We start from the raw sequence: 19,818 nt of genomic DNA, 5'->3' as shown, positions 1-19,818 counted from the left end.
GCTCAGTGGCAGGTGAAAGTGAGGCAGGGAGGCTGGGAGATTTTGGAGGAGGGAGGGGGCTCTGGAGGTTGGGGCGGTGAGGTCATAGAGTGGGTGCCATTGGTTCTTGCTCGGCCTTTTAGGGTGGGTGGTATTCAGAGAGGTGGAGAGGCGTTGAGGGTGGGCTTTCCAGGAGGGAGAAACGGCCTAAGTAAAGGCCAAGAAGGGAGGAGGCTGGTGGGGGGGTGAGGTGCCAGCTCTGCATGCCCAGCCAGAGGTCCCTCCCTCCTCCCTTCTCCAGGGTTCTCAAGACCTCTGCCAGGTTGGTGCCAGCATCGAAACTTCCCTTAGGAAACTTGAGGGCACCTTTCCTTCCTCAGTTTCTGAACAGGCAAAATGAGGAAAGAAAAGAAAAGAAAAATAAAGAGCTGTAACGTTCATGAGAACTACAGCCTAAGGGCATCCTGAAGGGGAGCCTGAGGACCAGAGAGAGAGACCTGTTTCCCAGCACCACATGATGATGGCAAGTCCTACATACAGCGCCTGATCAGAACAACCCCCACAGCTGGACTATGCGGCCCGAGATGCCCCTGGGGACCCCGAGATGCTTGCAGTTCTCCTTGGCTCTCCCCCTGGCCTGCTGCCCACCTGGTTCAGGCCCAGTACATGTGAGTCAGCTGATCAATCCCAGTGTTGCCAGGACAACCAGGGGCAGGAGTGGAGGCCCTGGAAGCGGCCTGTCTCCCACATCTAGCAACTGCACATGGCTGGGGCTGCACACAGCTGAGAGGAGGATGTTTCCCCCCTTCCTCCCTTCTCCCTCTCTCATTCCTCCTAGGACACTTTCTGCTAGAGGCTTAGGCAAATATTTAAAGGGGCAGTTGAGGAGCGAGGAGGGTGGTGGGAGCAAACACTTCCTTCCCTCTCTCCTTCCCCGAGCTTCTCAGCGGCTCTCAGCTCAAATGCCACACTGTTGTGCAACCTGGAGACTGAAGGCCCTCCAGCAGGAGAGGGGGGTCCTTGTGGGGACAGGGGAGCCTGCCAGGGCTGGAGAATTGGGGGTCAGCTCTCGATTGAAGGTCAGGGCCAAAGTGTGAGGGAGCCCCTGGATAAGGGACAGGAATTGGGGTGAAGTGTTGGAGTTAAAATTAAGGAGGATAAGGAAGTAGGCCAAGAGAGGAGAAAGGTGCAGGGCTCTGACTTACACACTCACACAAGTTTAGAGGTGAAGGCGCTGTTGGGACCAGCTGGCCCAGCAAGTGGAGGAGAGCCTGAGAGAAAGGATGCAGCCATTAGTAGACTTGGTTTAGCACAACAAAGTAACAGAGGTGGCTTGGGAGAAAGAGGTAGGAAAGAGATAGAAGGGAGAAGAGGAAGGTCCAGAAAGTGGATCACATTTGAGTGAGTCGCATTCTCAGGGCAAATTCACGATCAGAGGATATAAAAAGTGAAGTGCAGAGGGGTAGGGTGATAGGCAACACCAGTCACAGCTGACAAGGAGATTGAGACCCCATCAGTCACGATACCCAGCCCCATGTGAGGCTGTCTGGGCATAAGAAAGAAGTGTCATGCATGGAACATGCTATCCAAAGCTGAAGCTTGATCTCTGAAAATGGTTCACTATTCATTTGACACAGAAAACCCCACAAAATCATGCAAATCAAGAGGTTCAAATATTTGTGTTCACTTTAAGAACACTTATGAAACTGCCCAGGCCATCAAGGGTATGCATGTCCGAAAGCCATCAAGTATCTGAAGGATGTCACTTTACAGAAGCGATGTGTGCGTTCCGTCGTCACAACGGTGGAGCTGGTCGGTGTGCCCGGGCCAAAAAGTGGGGCTGGACACAGGGTCAGTGGCCCTAAAAGAGCGCTGAATTTTTGCTGCACCTGCTTAAAAATAGAGAGTAATGCTGACCTTAGGGGATTAGACATCGATTCTCTGGTCACTGAGCACACGCAGGTGGACACAGCACCCAGGATGGGCGCAGAGCTCGCAGAGCTCCAGGTCAGATCACCTCCATGTGAGCTGCCCGCCACCCCGAGATGAACCGCACTGCGACAGGCAGATCACTCCTCAACCAGAAGGAGAGATAGCACAGAAGAAAAAGAGATCCTGGAAGAAACAAAAACGTATGGCCTGGGGAATAGCTTCAGCATAAAACCAATGCAAACAAAAGTAAAAGCAAGGAAAAAAAAGACTTCAGGTTATGAACTAGCCCATAGCAAAGAAGGAAAAACCGCACATTAGCAAGTAAGAATTTGCAACTAGAGGGACAGAGTTTTCAGAATTAGGAAAAGAATGACTAGAGCAAGTCTGAGATTAGGTACCAGATGTGTGGGAGGGGGCAAGGCAGCTGGAGTACTTGAAGTAAAATCTGAGCTCCCGAGAATTAATGAACCACATATGAACCTCCACACCATGCCAAAGCACCCGCTGCCTTCAGCAGGGCCCTCTGGGCCACAGGCACTGCCTCCTCACTCCCCTTCTGGGGCTCATCCCCATGCTTGGGGACAATTCTGTTGGGAAACATGGTGGACACCCCATTGGGTCAGACCCTTGGCTGCCTGAGAGGTTCAGCCTGGCAGAAGAACAGGGAAAGCCACAGGACAGCAGGGGCAGGTGCCAGCAAGAAAGGCAGGCACACCAGGAAGACACCCACTGTGAGAGGCGCAGATTGCCCAATGGCAAGCGTGCTCAGCTCACTTGCTGAATTGACCCCCAACTCTCCAGCTTTGCTCTCAATGGGGCCAAGAGGACTCATGCGCCGGGGCCAAGGGCCCTTAGGCGTTCCTGCAGCTGGCTTATCAGGGTCTTGGTTCTGGAGGGCCAGGAACAAACAGGCTTCAAAGCTGAGGGCTTGGCTGGCAGACAGGGGCTGGGTCCTTCACCTCTATCCCCTCTCCCTACTGGCGTATATAAGACCCTGGTCACACTTGGAGATGAGGAGGGGAAAGCGCCTGCAGCAAGATGGATGTGGGCAGCAAAGAGGCCTTGATGGAGAGCCCACCGGTGAGTGTGATCATATGTGTGTACATGCATGTGCATGCGTGTGAGTGTGTGCGTGTGTGTGTGCAGGTGTGTGTGGTGGCCCCTGCCTCATCCAACCTCTCTGGGCCTGTTTCTTCATCCAAATTCATTCATCTAACTAACCTAGGACTGGGCTAAGTTAGGGCAGGGACACCAACCACCAAGACAGAGTTCCTTGGGGAGACAGACGTGGTGGAGTCCAATAATTCCCATATGAGGGGCTGAGAGCCACCACAGAGCTCAGTGGAGAGGGCTGTAGAGAGCACTGAGAGGAGCTGCAACTTGGGAGGTCACAGGAAGCTTCACAGAGAAAATGACATTTGAGCTGCCTCCAGAATAAGGAGGAGCTCACCAGGTGGAGAAGGAGGAAGGTATTGCAGGAAGAAAGGAGTGTATGTATGTTAAAGGCATAGAAGTGTGAGAGAGCATGGATTTGGGGGGAACAGAGAGGGATTGGGCATGGCTGCGGTGCCAGGAGTCTGGAGGAAACAGCAGGAGATGAGACTGGTGAAACAGGCTCTCTTGGGTCTCTCCAGGCTAGCCCTCACTTCAAAGCTTCTATGGGTTTGTTGAAATTCAGGTCACCTCCTCCAGGAAGCCTTCTCTGATCTCCTGAAACCTCCTCTGCACGTCCATAGCATTGGCTGTCCAGCCCTGGGAGAGTGTCCATCCTGTGCAGGGAGAGGAGGGGGTATCCTCATGACCTCACATCTGTCTCCCTGCCTGCCCCATAATGTCAGGACTACTCAGCAGCCCCCCGGGGCCGGTTTGGCATCCCCTGCTGCCCTGTGCACCTCAAACGCCTTCTCATCGTGGTCGTGGTGGTGGTCCTTGTCGTCGTGGTGATTGTAGGGGCCCTGCTCATGGGTCTTCACATGAGCCAGAAACATACTGAGATGGTGAGCAGGCCTGGGATGGGGTGGGCAGCAGATACAGGGCATGCCAGATAGAGGGGCTGGGTGGGCTAGGCAGATAGCAAACTGCCCAAAGGGAATGAGGGGAGGAGGCAAGAGGCACCTCATGGAAGGACAGAGGCAGGAACGGGGTGGCAAACTGGCCTGGGCTTCTCTACCAGGCCTCGGCCCCATGGCGTGACAGCCTGTTCCCTCCAGCACCAGGGTCCACTCAGCCTCGCTGAACTTTCAGGGCAGAAGGAGTTGCATTTGAGTAAAGAAGACTGAGGGTGGGCATGAGTACCAAGGGGATGAGCGAGGACAGAGGAATGCCAAGCAGCACTGTGCCCTCCCCCAGGTCCTAGAGATGAGCATTGGGGGGCCAGAAGCCCAGCAACGCCTGGCCCTGAGTGAGCGTGTGGGTACCACTGCCACCTTCTCCATTGGCTCCACTGGCATCGTAGTGTATGACTACCAGCGGGTGGGTATGCCCGAACCTCCTGACCTTGGGGCTGGGGGACCAATGACAATACTTTGCTAGACCCACCCAGCTATGCCACTTCATACACATCCATCTCTCCCTATCCCCCTGGGGGTGCCTAATCCCCAGATTCCTATATGACTCCCTCCAGTGCCCAACCTAGAGGGAGATAACCAAGGACGAGGGGTAGGGAGTGAGCAAGGCAAGGCCTTCCTGAATGAACTCTGGGGTTCCCGTGCTCAGCTCCTGATTGCCTACAAGCCAGCCCCAGGAAGCTGCTGCTTCATCATGAAGATGACTCCAGGGAGCATCCCCAGTCTTGAGGCTCTCACTAGAAAATTCCAGGACTTCCAGGTGGGTGTGTGGGTGAGAAGGAGTGAGTTTTCTCCCTCCCAGGTATGCTGGGAGGAGTATTTGTCTCCTGTAAAGCGCTGTTCCTCATGGGCTGCCGGGTAAGAGCCCCTCTGGAGACTCACCTGCACCACATCTTCCCTACCCATTCCTCAGCCCTGCCCCACTGCCAAGCTGCTGGCCTCTGCTGAGCCCATACACCACCTGGGGGCTTCTGACTGCAGCACAGCTCCCTCTTTACTGGTGAGGAAACCAAGGCTCAGAGAGATTGCCTGGCGCACCTGAAGACCCACAATAAGGGCCGCAGGTGAGACAGACTCAGTTCCCAGGCTCTAAATCAGGTGCTCTTTCCAGGCCAAGTCTGCAGTGGCTACCCCTAAGCTGGGCCAGGAGGAGGACCGTGATGGTGACTCGGCATCCTCCAAGGACCTGGATTTCCTGGGTACCACTATGAGCACCCTGTGTGGCGAGGTGCCCGTTTACTACATCTAGGACCCCTCAGGTGAGCAGGTGTGACCGACAGGGCACTGGAGGAGCAGTGGCACATGAGGGCTTGAGCCACCTTGCCATGTCAGCTGATGGGCACTGGGGGATCCACTGAGGCTGGGTCACCTAGGGAGCTCAGGGGAGGGAAGGTTCGCAGACATCTTCCGGCCCCTCTCCCTCACATAATAAACAGTGTTCCTTTGCTTCACAGGGCCTGAGGAAGCCCCAAGGGGACAGGAAAGATCACGGAGCAAAGGGTCTTTTGCAGACAGGCAGGAAGCTGCTCCTGCCCACACAACAGGGGCTGGCCCTGGAGAAATGGGAGCTGTGGGGAGAGGATGGGCAAGGGCAGAGGGGCGGCTCCCAGGGGCCAGGGGTCTCCTACCACAGACGAATAAAGCAGCCTGACTCAAAAGCAAAGGGTGTACCTCTCTGTCCTCTCCCACCCCTCGGTCCTGCTCTTGGCGGGGCCTGGCACGGGGAAGGGTAGGGTCTCAGGGGAGCAAAGGGGGCTTTGCCATCCTCCTTCAGTCCCAGGGTGATGCGGGAGAGGGCAGTGGCAGGGGCCTGGGGAGCAATCCACGGACTTGAAGCGCCCTCCAGCGGTGTCTCCCGAGGGAGGGAGAGAGACAGACAGTGAGAGAAAGACTGAACTAGAGGGACAGGGACCGAGCTGGGAGAGAGCGAGGGTCCGAGGAACGGAGAGACAGAGCGACGCAGCCTGAGAAACACGGCCAGAGATCGAGGGGCAGAGCGAGGCAGAAGCGGCGCGGGCAACTGACAGCGTGTCCCGCGGCCCAGGGTGGGCTCAGGCCGGGCGCCCGCGGGGGCAGCAGCCGCCAGAGGGCACCTCACGGGCGAGGCCGCCGGCCGCGCACCCCGAGGCCCCGCGCCCCCTCCCCGGCCCGCCGCCCCGCGCCCCGGCCGCGCGGGCCCCCTCCCGGGGCGGCCGGCTCCCCGCCTCCCTCGCCTCCTCAGCCTCCGGCTGGCGCGTGGCCCGGCCCCGCCGAGCCCCATCCCGGGCCGGAGGGGGCCGAGCTCGGGCGAAAACCCGCCCTCCAGCGAGCTCATTTCCCTAAACGGGGGGAGCGCGCGAGCGGGAGGGAGCGAAGGAAAGAGGGCAGAAGCAGGGAAGGAAGGAGAGGCTGGAGGCGAGGGAGCGGGCCGAGGAGCCGGCGGGCGGGGCGGGAGACAGGAAGGAGGGCGGGCGAGCGAGGGAAGGGGAGAGGTAGGGAAGCGCGGGGGGAGCGAGGGAGGGAGCGGGCGGGCAGCGGAGGGGAGCGCCTCCCCCTCGCCTCCAGGGCTCCGCTTCCCTCGCGCCCGCTCCCGCGTCCGGGCGCGACCCGCCGCCGCCGCCGCCACCGCGCCCGCCCGCCCGCGCCGCCAGCATGCCCGGCGTGGCCCGCCTGCCGCTGCCGCTGCTGCTCTGGCTGCTGCTGCTCCCGCGCCCGGGCCGGCCGCTCGACTTGGCCGACTACACCTACGACCTGGGGGAGGAGGACGACTCGGAGCCCCTCAACTATAAAGACCCCTGCAAGGCGGGTAGGCGCCCCCACCCCGCCGGCCGGCCCGGGCGCGAGCGCCGGCGCGGGCTGCCTCGGGTTTGGGGTTGGGGGAGGACGGTCCAGTGTGGGAAGCCGGGAGCTGCCTGGTTGGCAATGCAGTGGGGAACAAAAGAAAGAGGGAGAGAGGGAGGGGAAGTTTGGGGGACTTTTAGGACTGAAGTTTTGCTGCTGTGTGTGGAAGCTGCTGCCGCTGCCTCTCGTCTTCCCAGAGGATTCCTGGGGGAGGATTCCTGGGGGAAGCTCCCTGGGTCCCGAGAAACCTGTGGCCAAGGAGGCTTTTCTTCCTGGAGGAAACTTTCCTGGCCAAACTCGCGCGCGTGCGTGTGCGCGCGCGTGTGTGTGGGTGTGGGTGTGTGTGGGTGTGTGTGTGTAACTTCTCCCTTCTCCCCCATCTCTGGCTCCAGGGCATTGGTGTTTTCCAGCCTGTGTATCTGGGCTGCCCTGGGGCTGCACATCTGTCTCCCCAGTGCCGGGAGGCCTGCATCTCCAAGGAGCAAGTCTCCTGAGGCCCCCACCCAGCCCAAGTGGAAGAAGAAAGTTTTTCAAGGGGTCTGCTGAGATGAGCTCCCTGGGTACCCTATAGTCCCCACCAGCCTGGCAGCTTTCTGAGCCTGAGAAGACAGCTGTCAAAGTCAGACCAGTCAGCCCAGGAGAGGAATTTGCCTCTGCCCCTATGTGCCAGAGGCACCTACTAAGGCCAAGTTGGGATGGAAAGGGGAAAAACACAGAGAACTCAGATACTGTGTATCAGCTCTCTCAGTCCACAGAATCTGGAGGCTAATTAGCCGAGGTCAGAGCCCCACGGTGTGTGTGTGTGTGTTCTTTGTCCATGAAGACCCTGTGTAACCCCTTCACTCCTGCTGGGCCCAGAGGGGTCCTGCCCCTGGAGTGACCAGATGACCGGGCTGTTTGCCTGATCAGATGAGCCTGAGCAGGCTGCCTGGACAAGAGGACACACAGGCGAAAGACAGCAGAACCTTCCCTTCACTTCCTGCCTCTGACTTCAGCATGTCTCCAGATAGCCAGAGCCAGGGGTGGGGGCACAGTTCCCAGAGTTTAGGAGTGCCTGTGTGTGGCACAAGGGGTTGTGGGACAGGTTGCTCTCGTCCTGCCCCTGGGGACCCCTCTTTGGGTGGATGGATCATAGCAAACTACAGGAATAGGAGACCCTTCCCGTGGGAGGAGAAGCTGGATCCCTCAGCCCTTCTTCCTCCCTCCTGCTGGGCTGTGGGTAAACCAGCCGTTAGCTGTCATCTTTCTCGCTGGGCTTGGAGTGGGCATGAGGCTAAGTGGACAAAGCGTGGGCTTTGGAGGCAGACAGACCTAGCTCTCAATCCTGGACTCACCACTCCTTGGTTGTACCACGTTGGAAGTGTTAATTATCACCTCTGAACTTTGCTTTTGTCACCTGTAAGATGGAGCTGAAGGTACGTCTCTGTAGAGTTAGTGAGGATTAGATATGAGAACGTATATAAAACACTTATTAGAGCTTAACACACAGTAAATGCTAGATAAATGTTGGCTGCCTCCACCCTGTTTTCTGTGCCTCACACCCTTGCTTCATTTTTTTCTGAAGGAATGGGCTTGATTTTCAGGAAAAAGCACTGTCTCTCTGACCTTGTCCTGGGGTCACTTATTCATTCAGCTGATCTACATTTACTGAATGCTAACATGTGCCAGACCCTGGCTTGATTGTTGTGGGAGAGCCAGAGAAGTGTAAGACATGGTCCTGCCCTCAGGGAGCTTACAGTCCAGTAGGACAGAAGCATGGGATGTAACCAACAGCACAAACCAAGATGCGTCATATGCCACCTTGGAGGGAAAAGCTCTAAAGGCTCAAGGAGCCTGTTGCCCCTCTGCGGCCCTGGTAGTGGTGGTGGTGGGGAAATGGTGATCACAGCAGGCTGGGAAGGTTTTCGAGGTCTTCATGGAGGAGGAGGGATCTGGCAAGGCCTTAAAGAATGGGGAGGAAGCCAATTTGATGTATTTCACTACCAGTTGGAAATTGGAGTGATTTTCGGAGCAGCAGGAGGCTGAGGGTTGTATCCCCAGTCTCGGATTTCATGCTAGGGTGGGGCTGGCTGAGTTGGAACTTCAAACAAGGGCTCTGGAGAAAGCTCTCCACCAGAGCGAAGCGAGGCTGGTGGGGAGCTGGGCCAGGCCTGGGGGTGGCTGAGAGGTCTGGAGGGCCTGACAAGGCCAAGATTCAGGGTCAGATCAGGTCTCCCTCCTGGGTGTGACTGGTGCAGCCTTTCCTCCTCCACCCTGGTTCCCAAAGACCCCACGGCGACACCCTCAAGCTGCATGTCCCCAGGCTCTCTCCTCTGCTTGTGTTGCCCCCTCCTGCCTGGCTTTGCCTCTTGCACCCTCTGAGCCCTGACCACCAGGTGCTGGAGGTGATGATGGCAGGTGTGTCTGCCTCGCTTTCCTTTGGATGCAGCTGGTGTGCCTGTCTGCCTCTGCTCACTTGCCGCTCTCCAGCTCTCTCCTCCTCCTCCTCCTTGCACACAGAGGACCAAGAATGAAAGCCCCATTGACTCCAGCTGGCTCACCTACCATCTATCGGGATACCCAGGTCCCTTCATATGAGGTTACCTCTTGCTATTACTGTCCAAGTTATGGTTACTGTTGCAGTAAGGGCAAAGTAAAGACCCTTGATACCCTAGAGAGATTCCTCTATCTTCTGGATGAGACCAGAACAATGAGCAGGAAGCTGAGCTGGTCTGTGTGTGCTCAGAGCTGCTTCCAGCAAGCCCTCTCTCTCTTGCCCTTGCCCAGGGAGATTGCAAGTCAGCCCTGATTTCTTGTATGTTGGAATGCCAAACCATCAAGGGCGTCCTTCCCCAAGATTCCCAGCTCCATTTGGCTGCCCCAGATGACTTGGCAGTGACCCTCAGGGCTCTGGGAGACAACTTGGAGGCAGGAATTGGGACATAGCTGCTCCCATAAGCAGAGACACCCACTGAGCCAGCGAGAACCTTACTTGGGCTTCAGCGGGTAGCTCAGAGGTCTGCCCTTGGGAGGGAGATGGGGCAGTAGCTCACCAGCCCTCATCACCATCCTCACCCCAGGGGCCAAGTTTGGACTTCAGGGGCCCTCAGAGGAGCAGATTACAGGCTCTGGAGGTTGAGAAGCAATCCCTTCCTTCACCAGACCACATCCCCCCTCCAGACACTCTGAATGAGTCACCCACCCACCTATGCCCCAGCTCCCTGAGTCACCTTCTTTTTTAGGTGCCCCAGGGAGGAGGAAAAGACTTGCAATCGCCCTGAGCTCCATTTGGAGGGGGACTAATGGGACTCCCCAGGAAGAAGGAACTCTCAAAAATTCTGGTTTCTCCAGAGATTTGGGGAGAAGATTTGGGGAGAGGAGGGGAGGGAGTAGAATGTGTCACTCCTCAGGCCACTAAGGACCCACTATGTATATCCAGGGAAATCAGCTAATCTCTCTCTCCCTCCCTCTCCCCCTGCCCCCCTCTCCATTTCTACAGGTGCCCTCTCCTTTGGGGGTATGGCCTGTGAAATGCAGTTATCTGTGGGTTTGGAAACACTGGGGCTTACACAGGGAAGTAGTCCAGAGTGAGTTTTTGCACATTTGCAGACGTGCCCCTGCTTTATGGGCAGGTCTGTTCAACTGTGCGTGGGGTACTCCTGAGTACATGTAAGTGTGTGTATAAATATGCACCTGTGCATATGTGTGCGTGTGTGACGAAGTACCTGCAAACATTTGCATGTCCTCTCCCAGCTAGAAGCTTACATGTGTGTGATGGGACATTCTGTGCTGGGTACATATGGCATGGTTGGGGCTTCAACATAACAGCCAGGCTCCTCTCCCTCCCCCACCAAAGGAGATGGCTTGCCGTGCCCCGGGAGGAGACTCTGGAGTCAAGAGGCTGACCTGAAGGATGGGCACATGGGGTCCAGCTTGCTCTCTTCTTTCCTCTTCTGCTCCAGGGGTCTGGCTGTAGAGCAGCCATGAGTGCTCCTGGCTGGTTTACAGCCAGAAAACAAAACAAAAACTTTTGATCCTGTGTTGAAAACAACTACTACCCTGACCCTGACCCTGGAGCTTCCTTCCGGGTAAGGAGGAGCGTCCTGGACTCTCCAGCATCCAGATTCCCTAGCTAACCCAAGGAGAATCCCAAATGGGCAGAGCCTTCAGGCCCAGCTCCGGGCCATGAGGCCCTCCTGCCCACGCCATCTCTTCCCCACCCCGACTCTGTTCCCACGCATTCTTCAGCCATGACATCCCCACCGCAGGGCGCTCACTCCACGGATGAGCTCTGCGGCCAGCCCTGGGGCCTGTCCTGCCTTCCACTTGCCCTGCCCTCCACACTGCCCTGGTCCCCCAGGCCAGCACAGTTCTGTGGGCTCTGTACTTGGAATTCGAGGTTCTGCTTCTTGAACCCCCTCGGGGGCTTTACCCAGCCGGGAGGCCAATGTGGGTGAACCAGTATGTCCCTGGAAAGTAGAGAGCTGGACTTGAGCTTATGGGGTTGTTATTGGGGTAGTATTAGCAGGGGCCATTTAGTGGGTGCTCTCTGTCCTTGGGGCTTTGTGCTAGGTGCTTTATTTCATGCAGTAGTCCTAGGAGACATGCCATTATTAGCTCCTTTTTATGTAGGAGAAAATTGAGGTTTAGAAGAGTTTATGTGACTTGTCAGCTAGAAGTACCCAAGCTGGGGTTCAAAGACAGGTCTGTCTGACTCCACAGACCTTGCTTTTTGCTGCTGTGTCCAAAGACAAGTCCACGTGTCCAGTCACGTGTGTATATGGTGGTGCCTGTGGGTGTGGGTGTGTGAGCTAGCAGGTGCAGTGTCTGTGCAAAGACGTGAAGTGTGCAAAGGTGTGGGGTGTTCATGTGGCACATGCCCACCTGTGTGAGCATGGGCACGTAGGAGCCCACCGCCGCCTCCTTGGAGTGTACCTCCCACCCCTAGCCTTGCTGGACCACCCTTGCATGTCAGCTGAGAAGTGTTCTCTGTTGCTGTCCCATCCATTGCTGAGCCAAGACCACCAAAGGTGACGTTTTAAGTAAGAGAATCTTTCTCATGTGGTGAGAGCCACTTACTAGCTGGTGACCTTGAGCAAGTCATTTCCCCTCTTAGGCCCAAGTGTTCTGATCTCTAAAGTCAGGGAGGTGGGCTAGAATCTAGCACCTAGGTTCTCTCTCCAAGAGGTTGTAATGGGACACTCCTAGGCAAATGCATGGGCAGAGTATGGCTTAGCAGGCATGTCCTGGGTGGGCCGGAATTAAATGAATTCATTCATGTGAAGCACTTTGTCCACTGGAAAGCACCACATAAATTTCAACAGATATTTACATAAAGTGTCATTATTGCTGCTACCACTGGCTTAATGCTTCGGAGCTTACAGTTGGTTTGTGTGTGTTGGAGCTTGACATGTGTGTCTTTTAGGACTGTCTGTGACTCTGTGTATTTTTTATGGATATGTGTACCTGAGTGAGTGTCTATTTTTGTGTATATGTATTTATAATATGGGTTCTATAGAGGTAATGAACTTGAGTGCACTGAGCACTGACTGGGAATCAGGAGGCCTGCATTATAAATCCAGCCTTTCTAGTGACTAGCAGCATGGTCTCAGTTAAATTATTTCCCTTCTGGGCCTCAGTTTCTGGGCCTCCCATCTGTAAAATGGGAGGTTGGCCTAGACAACTGCTAAGGTCACTCCCGCCTTCCGTGGACTCAACTCTAGGTCACATCGATAGAAGAGCGTGTGTCTGTGGGCATGTGTTTGCAGGCCCGAAGAATATCCGTGTGATAACTTCACTCGAACAAACATTATTGAGTGCCTCTCCTCTGAAAGGGCGGTGTGGGCACTGCTTGTGTGACTTTGCGTGGCTCTGTGTTTGATGGCGTGGGGGTGGGTGTCACCATGTGTCTGTGGGAACACTAACCCCATGTGTCTGATTCTCTGTGTGATGAAGTGTGTGTGTGTGTGTCCACTCAGTGGACCATCTGGGGAGGAGCAACCTGTGTGCAAGGCCTCAAGGTTAAAACAATTTGTGTAATGCTGCCCGCCAGGCCTGTGTCGCGCTGGGGATGAGAAGCAGATGTCGCCCTGGGCGGAGCTGCAGGAAAACTGCTCCTTGCTCCACCTCCGGCTCAGCCTCCGCCTCCCCCACCCCAGCCCAGCACGCAGCTCCCATCTAAGCTCCTTCCAAAGGGCTCAGCTTTGCAACCTCTGTTTCCTCTGGCTCCCGACTTCTCAAGAAGCAGATAGACTGTTTAGCCCATCTCTCCGGAAACATCTCCCCCAGCTTCAGAAATCAAAATGGCCTATGAGGGACTCTTTCCTCTGGGCTTTTCTTTCTCCAGACAGGGGACCCTGAGACGCAGAACAGGACTCACTTGAGAGTTGTCAAACCTTTTCCTCCTAGCTGGGAAGCTCCCATTATGTGTCCTGGTTTCCCTGATATGCCTGTCTGCTCCCATTTTCACTCATATCCTCCCCTCGATGTAATTGAAATAGCATTTGTTGAACCACATGCTCAGCATGGTGCCCAGGTTATGGGCCCACAAAGTAGGCACTTTGTCATCTTGCCCCCTTTTATTTTCTTCATAGCACCCATAACTACCTGGCATTCTTGAGGTCCGTATTTGTCAGCTGGTATTTTGTTGGAGGTTAGCTCCACTCGAGAAGGGACCTCTTCTGTCTTGCTGATCACTGGAGTGGTACCGGGCCCACAGGAGGTGCTCACTAAGTATTCGCTAAAGAATGGTGAAATAAATGACATGACTGTGTCTGCATGGAGCTAACAGTCTGGTAGTGGCTGGGCTTCAGCTTTGCTGAGATTCCAACTAAAAGATCAGCATGAGTCTCCCAAGAGATCTTCAAAGCCAGTCCCCCACTGCCCTCCTCCTTCCTCGGTAGGCATCTGAAGATTAAAGTTGCTGTGGGGACCAGGAGGTGTGTCCGCAGGGTCGGGGCTGTCAGTGCTGGGTAGAAGGACTAACTCAGCCCCTGGCCTCTTCTTTTCTCCCTAGCTGCCTTCCTTGGGGACATTGCCTTGGACGAGGAAGACTTAAGGGCCTTCCAGGTGCAGCAGGCTGTGGATCTCAGACAACAAGCAATCCACAGGTCTTCCATCAAAGCTGCAGGTATGTTGGGTACAGGCCAGCCTTCCTATGTCCCAGAAATAGTTCCAGAATTAGAGAAACAAGGAACCTCCCTGTTCCCAGCCAGGCCCTCCCAGGACAGAGGCCATGAGCTTGAAGCCAGTGTAAAGACTTGTCTTCCCTTGGAATATCTTCATCCCTTCCCCAGAGGAGTAGCAGATGTAGACATACCCAGGAACTAAGAACCGACATTCTTTTTGCTTACAGTTTACAAAGTACTTTCAAAAGCATTATCTAACCTGACTGTCCCCAACCACCTTCAAAGGTAGGTGTCAGAACAACTCCCGCTTTACAGATACAAAAACTAAGATTCACAGAGGTAATGCGACTTGCTCAAGATGACATAGCTAGTCAGTAGTGGAGCTGGGACAGACACCCAAGCCTCTCACCCCAAATCTGAGTCTCCCTTCTCAACACTGAATCCTTCCTGGCTTCTCCCTCTGCTCCCGCTTTGCAAGCTTCTCTGCATTCTTCAAGGCCCATCTCAAGAGCTTCTCTTGTGAAATCTTCCCTGATCATCCCCCAGACGTAACTGTACCTCCATTTTCTATGTTCTCTCTGCACTGTGCTTACACTGTTAGCATCTCACTCATTGTACTATATTGTGATGATTTGTTTATATATCTCTCTCCCCAGCGGGACTCAGAGCTCTTCAAGGTCAGGGGTGGGTCTTTCTTATCCCTGGGTGTGGTCGAAGCTTCTAACAACCCACCTGGCACTTGTGAATGGTGAGGGAATGGGAGGAGTGAGGGCCTGGGCTGGCCCAGTTCTGTCCAGCCTTCTTACTGCTCCGGAACATGGTCCTGCCCACTGGTAGCTCTCCTCTTGACAAAGGGCGGGGATTCTCACCTGTGGCCTGTTCTGGGCACACTCTTGTGGTGCCAGGCAGCTGTCCTGTCCAGTACGAGGAAGGATCCTGGCATGGGCAGCCCATGGAGTAAAGGTCAAACTAAGCCAGAGAGCAGCTGGCATTGGAGGGTGACCTGGTGACCTGGTAGCTAGCAATGCTTACTTGACCTTAGTGGGGACTAGTAGACATGGTACAAGGGGAAAGCAGAACAGAGGATCTGGATCACCTGGGCCTGCCACTAACTCACTGTGTGACTTTGGGAAAATCTTTGACCTTAGTTTCCTCATTTGTCAGATGTAGATGGTGACGCTTGCCCAGTCCACCCCAGAGAGCTACTGTGTCAAATGAGAATACGTATTTGGAAATACTTAAAGAAGACATCGAGTTCTGCACACTGCACAAATGTGAAGGTTTATTATGTGAGAAGGGAATGTTTGCTAGGCTCAGGTCTGCCACAGTTGCTAGGAAATGACACCCTTGTTCTCCTTTTCAATTACGGCCGTTCTTCCTATTCCTGGAAGTTATGAGCGGACCTATAAAATACCCTTATTCTGTAAAGTCACTGTGGACACTGAATTAGCGAATACTGACCCATTACTCCTGGGAGAAATACAGGGGTGGGTTCCCACGAGCCTCTGGTCACATTTTTATCAACTCATCAGTACATAACCCTGTCTCACGTGTGTCTCTGTTTAAAGACACCTTCTTTCATATGTAGGTGACTCATTAACGCTGAACTCACGGCCTGCAGCACTGTAACTCGTGCCTGAAGGAAGCTCATCTAACCCACGTATTTTTCCTACTAAGCACATCCCAGCCTTCCTGCACTTAGGATTTGAAAGGCAGTGCAGTGCTTCAGCACTGAGGGGAAGGGGGTCATTTTAAACAGTGAAATCACTAAGAAAAAGCACAAAAATGCAAAAATCGTGGCATGAAATAGACTGTGACTAAGATGCTTATTTACAGTATGAGAGCGGAAAGAAGCAGGTGGTGTGTCACCTGTGTGGCCTCAGCAGGAGCAGGCACGTTGGGCGACTTAGGTGTTTCACTGCTGTGCGCATGTCCGCAAAACGACCAGGAGTGGCTGAGGGTGTTGATTTGGGGTTACGGATAAGTTTTAGTGAGTGAGCAAATCCGGAATCCCCACATAATGAGGATTGACTATAATTTGTTTCCCCTTCCTCCCCTTCACTCACTTGCTACCAATGTCTGCCTCTTTCAATTCCAGGAAATTCTTCTACCACTGTCTCCCAGAGCACTAGTGAGCAGCCTCAGAGGAAAAACCATGGGAGATGGAGAAGCAGGTCCCGGAGCCGGCGGGCAGCAACATCCAGACCAGAACGTGTGTGGCCTGATGGGGTCATCCCCTTTGTCATTGGGGGAAACTTCACTGGTGAGCGTGATGTTGTGGGGGCCTGGGGAGCAGCCTGCCTCTGGGCCTGGCCTTGGGGCAGCCCTGTCGTGCATGGTGGTATGAGTATACCTTCTGCCTTTCTGTCCAATGAATGGCTGCAACTCTTTAGCAGTGGGTAGAGGTGGGCCCACCTGGATACTGTGACAGCCTGGCCTCCTTCATCCTGGCAGGCAGCCAGAGGGCAGTCTTCCGGCAGGCCATGAGGCACTGGGAGAAGCATACCTGTGTCACCTTCCTGGAGCGCACTGACGAGGACAGCTATATTGTCTTCACCTATCGACCCTGCGGGTGAGCAGGAGCCCCTGAGCACTGTACCCTCAGCCTTCACCCCAACCCGTGTTCTGTCCTGGGCACTGCAGCTGCCCCATCTGGGCATGGCCCGGCATAATCTGTCCCCTCTCACCATGGGGCATTTCCCCCAGAACCCCCCTCCCCCAGATGTGGCTATGACCCCAGTACACAGCCTGGGCACCCCACACTCAGGTTCCTCCCCACCCCTCCACTCCCCTGCCCCCCTGGCAGCCTCGCCCGGCCCCTGAGTGGATGCACTCCCCCAGCTCGGGACCGCCCCCCTGAGCTGGCCCCGCCCTCCAGGTGCTGCTCCTATGTGGGTCGCCGAGGTGGGGGGCCCCAGGCCATATCCATCGGCAAGAACTGTGACAAGTTTGGCATCGTGGTCCATGAGCTGGGTCATGTCATCGGCTTCTGGCATGAGCACACACGGCCAGACCGGGACCGCCATGTTATCATCGTACGAGAGAACATCCAGCCAGGTACACACCTCCACCTCCCGGGAGGTGGGGCCACGTGTGTGGCCCAGCCCCTGCTTGAGGGCCCCTGGTGGGGGTGGGAGCTGCTCCCTGGAGACATCACTTTTGGTCAACTCAGCATTATAAACCCAGCTGGCTGGGTAGTCACAGCCCTGCCCAGAGCCCAGGTTGGTCCAGACCCTGCTCTGAGCCATCTCCGCTGGGCCAGTAGCAACTCAGGGACTGTAGATCAGTGGTGGAGCTACTTTGGGGAACCAGGACAGGTCCAGGTCCTGGACACAGGGGCCATCCAGAGCAGCCAGAACCCAGCTGGCCTTTGGGGTGGGGCCTGGGGAGGGGTTGGCCCATCCCCCATGCTGCCCCAGCCTTTCTCTTCATTTTTACCCAGTCTTCTGCTCTTTGACTATTCTGTCCTCTAAGGGCTTTTTTCTCTCTTATTTCTTTTCGCTCTGCTATCTCTCTTCCCTCCCTTCCTGCTTCCTCTCTCTCTCCCCAGGCCTCCTCCACTCTTCACGGCTTTCATCTTGCTGTGGTTCTAGAAATGGGCACTTCCTTCCCATACTCCCTTGAGCCTTTCCTCTAGCAAGTCCTCATTCACCCTGCCCCTCTGCTGGACAGACTCTTCTAGAGACCTGCCCCTCCCCACAGGCTTCCCTTGGCAGCTTCCGCGACCCTCAGGTAGGGGGCACCTCCCAAGTACAGGGAGGCCCTCATTCCCCACCCTGAAAAGGTGGCGCTGCATGCTGCACAGACCCACCCCCCCTTTCCTGGTCTTCGCAGGGCAGGAGTATAACTTCCTGAAGATGGAGCTCCAGGAGGTGGAGTCCCTGGGGGAGAACTATGATTTCGACAGTATCATGCACTATGCCCGGAACACGTTCTCCAGGTGAGAGACAGGCCTAGCCTCTGCTGGGCAGCCCAGCCCTCCGTAGACCTCCACTTGGCACTAGCCTGCCCTGCTGGGGTAGTCAGCAAGGACAAGAGTGGGCCTCTGGGCTGCTGCAGCCCCATGGGTGCTGCCTGTCCTGCTGTCCTCCTCCACAGTGGGTCCGTGGCAGGGCCGGGACTCACAAAGCCTCGGTTCTTCACCCAGTACTGTGCACACTGAGGGCACCTGGCCCAGGAGGCTGAAACCCAGCCGCTTTGCAAGCCACATGGTGTGCCATGGCCTCGGAACTGTATCAGCGGAAGGCAGCTGAGGTTTTCCCTCATCCGCCCGTCAAAGGGGGCACATTTTTCTAATTGAGGGCACCCTTTTCTATCTGTCTGCTTTTTTGTAATTGGCTAATTTGCACAGTCTGTCTCCTGCCCTGGATGAGCCCCCCTCCCCAGCTTCTCCTTAACAGAGTATGGAAAACGACTCGTCTTCCTCCTCTCGCTCGTTCCCGCCTGGCCTCTCCCATGCCTGGCTCTTCCCTCATCCTCTGTCTCTGCTCTCCATCTCTGACCCAGACAGTGGCCCTCCCCTCTCCTCAGTCACTCCTTCTAGACCACTCTTCCTGCTTCTTGACCTGAGGGAACAGAGACCAAGGCAGGGTGGTGAGGTCATCCAGCCCCCACACCCACGGACCCCCTTCTGTACATTTCCCACCACATCCCACCCCACCCCCTGCTGAGTTCTGCCCAGCTGGGTGTGAGTCAGGGGCCCTGGGGAGGTGGAGGGCTGCCTGCTTCCCTTCATTCTGCTCCTCCCAGATGGAAACACCCAGGATTTAGCAGGCAGGAACTAGGAGACGCTGATGGATCAGGAGCTGGCGGGGCTGTCCCCAGGGTCTGGTCTGGCCACAGTGGAACCTGCCCTTTACCCTTGTCCCAGGTGCTGTCAGAAGAGACCCGTGCTAGCAGGGTGAAGGTTGGCCCTAGGTAGTCCTGGGAGAGGTTCAGTCAGGGCTGAATCAGCATGAGGGGCCACAGAAGCAGGGGCTGGGTGGGGCTGGAGACATGATCCAGTAGGGGTCCGAAGGTCCCCTGGGGCTGGGGGTGAGTCAGGGCCAGACTGAGCTGGGGCACCAGTGGGTCCCCAGGGCATCCTGGGCCTGTGTTCCTGACCTCCCAGAGTGTTCCTGGGGCTTCCCCAGGCTCTTGTGGTGTGGCTGCCACGGAGCAGGGTGGCTGCTGGTCAGTGGGCAGCATAATGACAGGGTGAGATCTGTCCGCCCGTCCCTGACCCTGCTGAGGAATGTCTGGGCTCTGGCGGGGTTATGACCTTGGGTGCACACAGGCACACCACCCTTCCATCAGACTCTCACCCAGGTTGGGCTTTTCCTCCTCAGGGGCATCTTCCTGGACACCATTGTTCCCAAGTATGAGGTGAATGGGGTGAAACCTCCCATCGGCCAAAGGACCCGGCTCAGCAAGGGGGACATTGCCCAGGCACGCAAGCTCTACAAGTGCCCAGGTCAGGGCAGGGAGGGACCGGCCAGGGAGAGGTGGAGGGCAGGGCCTGAGGCAGGCAGAGGCCAGGGCCTGGGGCCAAGAAGGTTAAAGCTATGAGTCTCAGAGAAGGCCAGAGACTGCCTGGTGTTGGGGGAGGGGGCACCAGGGAGGGGCAATGTTCAAGTTAGGAACCAAACTGGGGCTACGATCAGGTGGTGGTGGGATGCTGAGCCATCCATCTTCTGAGGGCCTGGGAGGATAAGGGGCAGCAGGAGCAGAAAAGGGAGAGAGCAGAGCAATTCTCAGGGAGTGAAGTGGAGTGAGGCCCACCAAAGGAGCTTGATCTCAACTCTGGAACCCGTGTTGCCTTGACCACAGGGCATCCTTCAGCACTAGGCGGGAAGGTAGGATGGTGGGAGGTCGGATGGTAGGAGCTTATGCGTGAGGAGAAGGGAGTGGATCTTAAAGGGACAGGACCATCCCAG

General features: G+C 55.9%; 2 protein-coding genes and 1 pseudogene across 8 annotated transcripts in view; all 3 read left to right on the top strand.

Moving 5' to 3' along the window:
• The first annotated feature begins 1,591 nt into the window (after positions 1-1,591).
• On the top strand, positions 1,592-2,140 carry LOC131411212 (large ribosomal subunit protein uL22-like; annotated as a pseudogene).
• Positions 2,141-2,946: 806 nt separating this feature from the next.
• SFTPC (surfactant protein C) lies at positions 2,947-5,226 on the top strand. 3 transcript variants are annotated; one of them, XM_058549814.1, is made up of 5 exons: positions 2,947-2,991; positions 3,750-3,908; positions 4,261-4,383; positions 4,627-4,737; positions 5,089-5,226. In XM_058549814.1, exons 1-5 carry the CDS (start codon positions 2,950-2,952, stop codon positions 5,224-5,226), a joined length of 573 nt encoding a protein of 190 aa, XP_058405797.1. In that variant the 5' UTR covers positions 2,947-2,949. The 3 variants fall into 3 exon arrangements, with proteins under 3 accessions (XP_058405797.1, XP_058405795.1, XP_058405796.1); XM_058549812.1 differs by having other exon boundaries at positions 2,950-2,991; positions 4,627-4,763; positions 5,076-5,226; XM_058549813.1 differs by lacking the exon at positions 3,750-3,908 and having other exon boundaries at positions 2,950-2,991; positions 4,627-4,763; positions 5,076-5,226.
• A 1,327-nt stretch (positions 5,227-6,553) lies between these two features.
• The window catches only part of BMP1 (bone morphogenetic protein 1), a 40,414-nt gene continuing 27,149 nt past the window's right edge, over positions 6,554-19,818 (top strand). For 4 of the 5 annotated variants that reach the window (XM_058550564.1, XM_058550562.1, XM_058550565.1 and 1 more), the window contains exons 1-7: positions 6,555-6,762; positions 13,792-13,905; positions 16,002-16,166; positions 16,358-16,475; positions 16,782-16,960; positions 17,738-17,843; positions 19,231-19,355. In XM_058550564.1, coding sequence (XP_058406547.1) covers positions 6,609-6,762; positions 13,792-13,905; positions 16,002-16,166; positions 16,358-16,475; positions 16,782-16,960; positions 17,738-17,843; positions 19,231-19,355 — 961 coding nt within the window. In that variant the 5' untranslated portion in view covers positions 6,555-6,608. Of the gene's footprint in view, positions 6,763-13,791; positions 13,906-16,001; positions 16,167-16,357; positions 16,476-16,781; positions 16,961-17,737; positions 17,844-19,230; positions 19,356-19,818 lie in introns of all 5 variants that reach the window. The other variant, XM_058550563.1, reaches the window with a different exon arrangement.

Source organism: Diceros bicornis, chromosome 11 (assembly GCF_020826845.1).
Source record: "Diceros bicornis minor isolate mBicDic1 chromosome 11, mDicBic1.mat.cur, whole genome shotgun sequence".
NCBI lineage: Eukaryota > Metazoa > Chordata > Mammalia > Perissodactyla > Rhinocerotidae > Diceros > Diceros bicornis.
The sequence above is the reverse complement of the archived record's forward strand: the minus strand, read 5'-3'. Positions and strand labels throughout refer to the sequence as shown.

Coding starts and splice junctions, on each gene's coding strand:
- SFTPC (XM_058549812.1), top strand. CDS start 2,950: ATGGATGTGGGCAGCAAAGAGGCCTTGATGGAGAGCCCACCG. Junction 3,909..4,260: donor GCCAGAAACATACTGAGATG/GTGAGCAGGCCT, acceptor GCCCTCCCCCAG/GTCCTAGAGATGAGCATTGG. Junction 4,764..5,075: donor GTGTGGGTGAGAAGGAGTGA/GTTTTCTCCCTC, acceptor GCTCTAAATCAG/GTGCTCTTTCCAGGCCAAGT.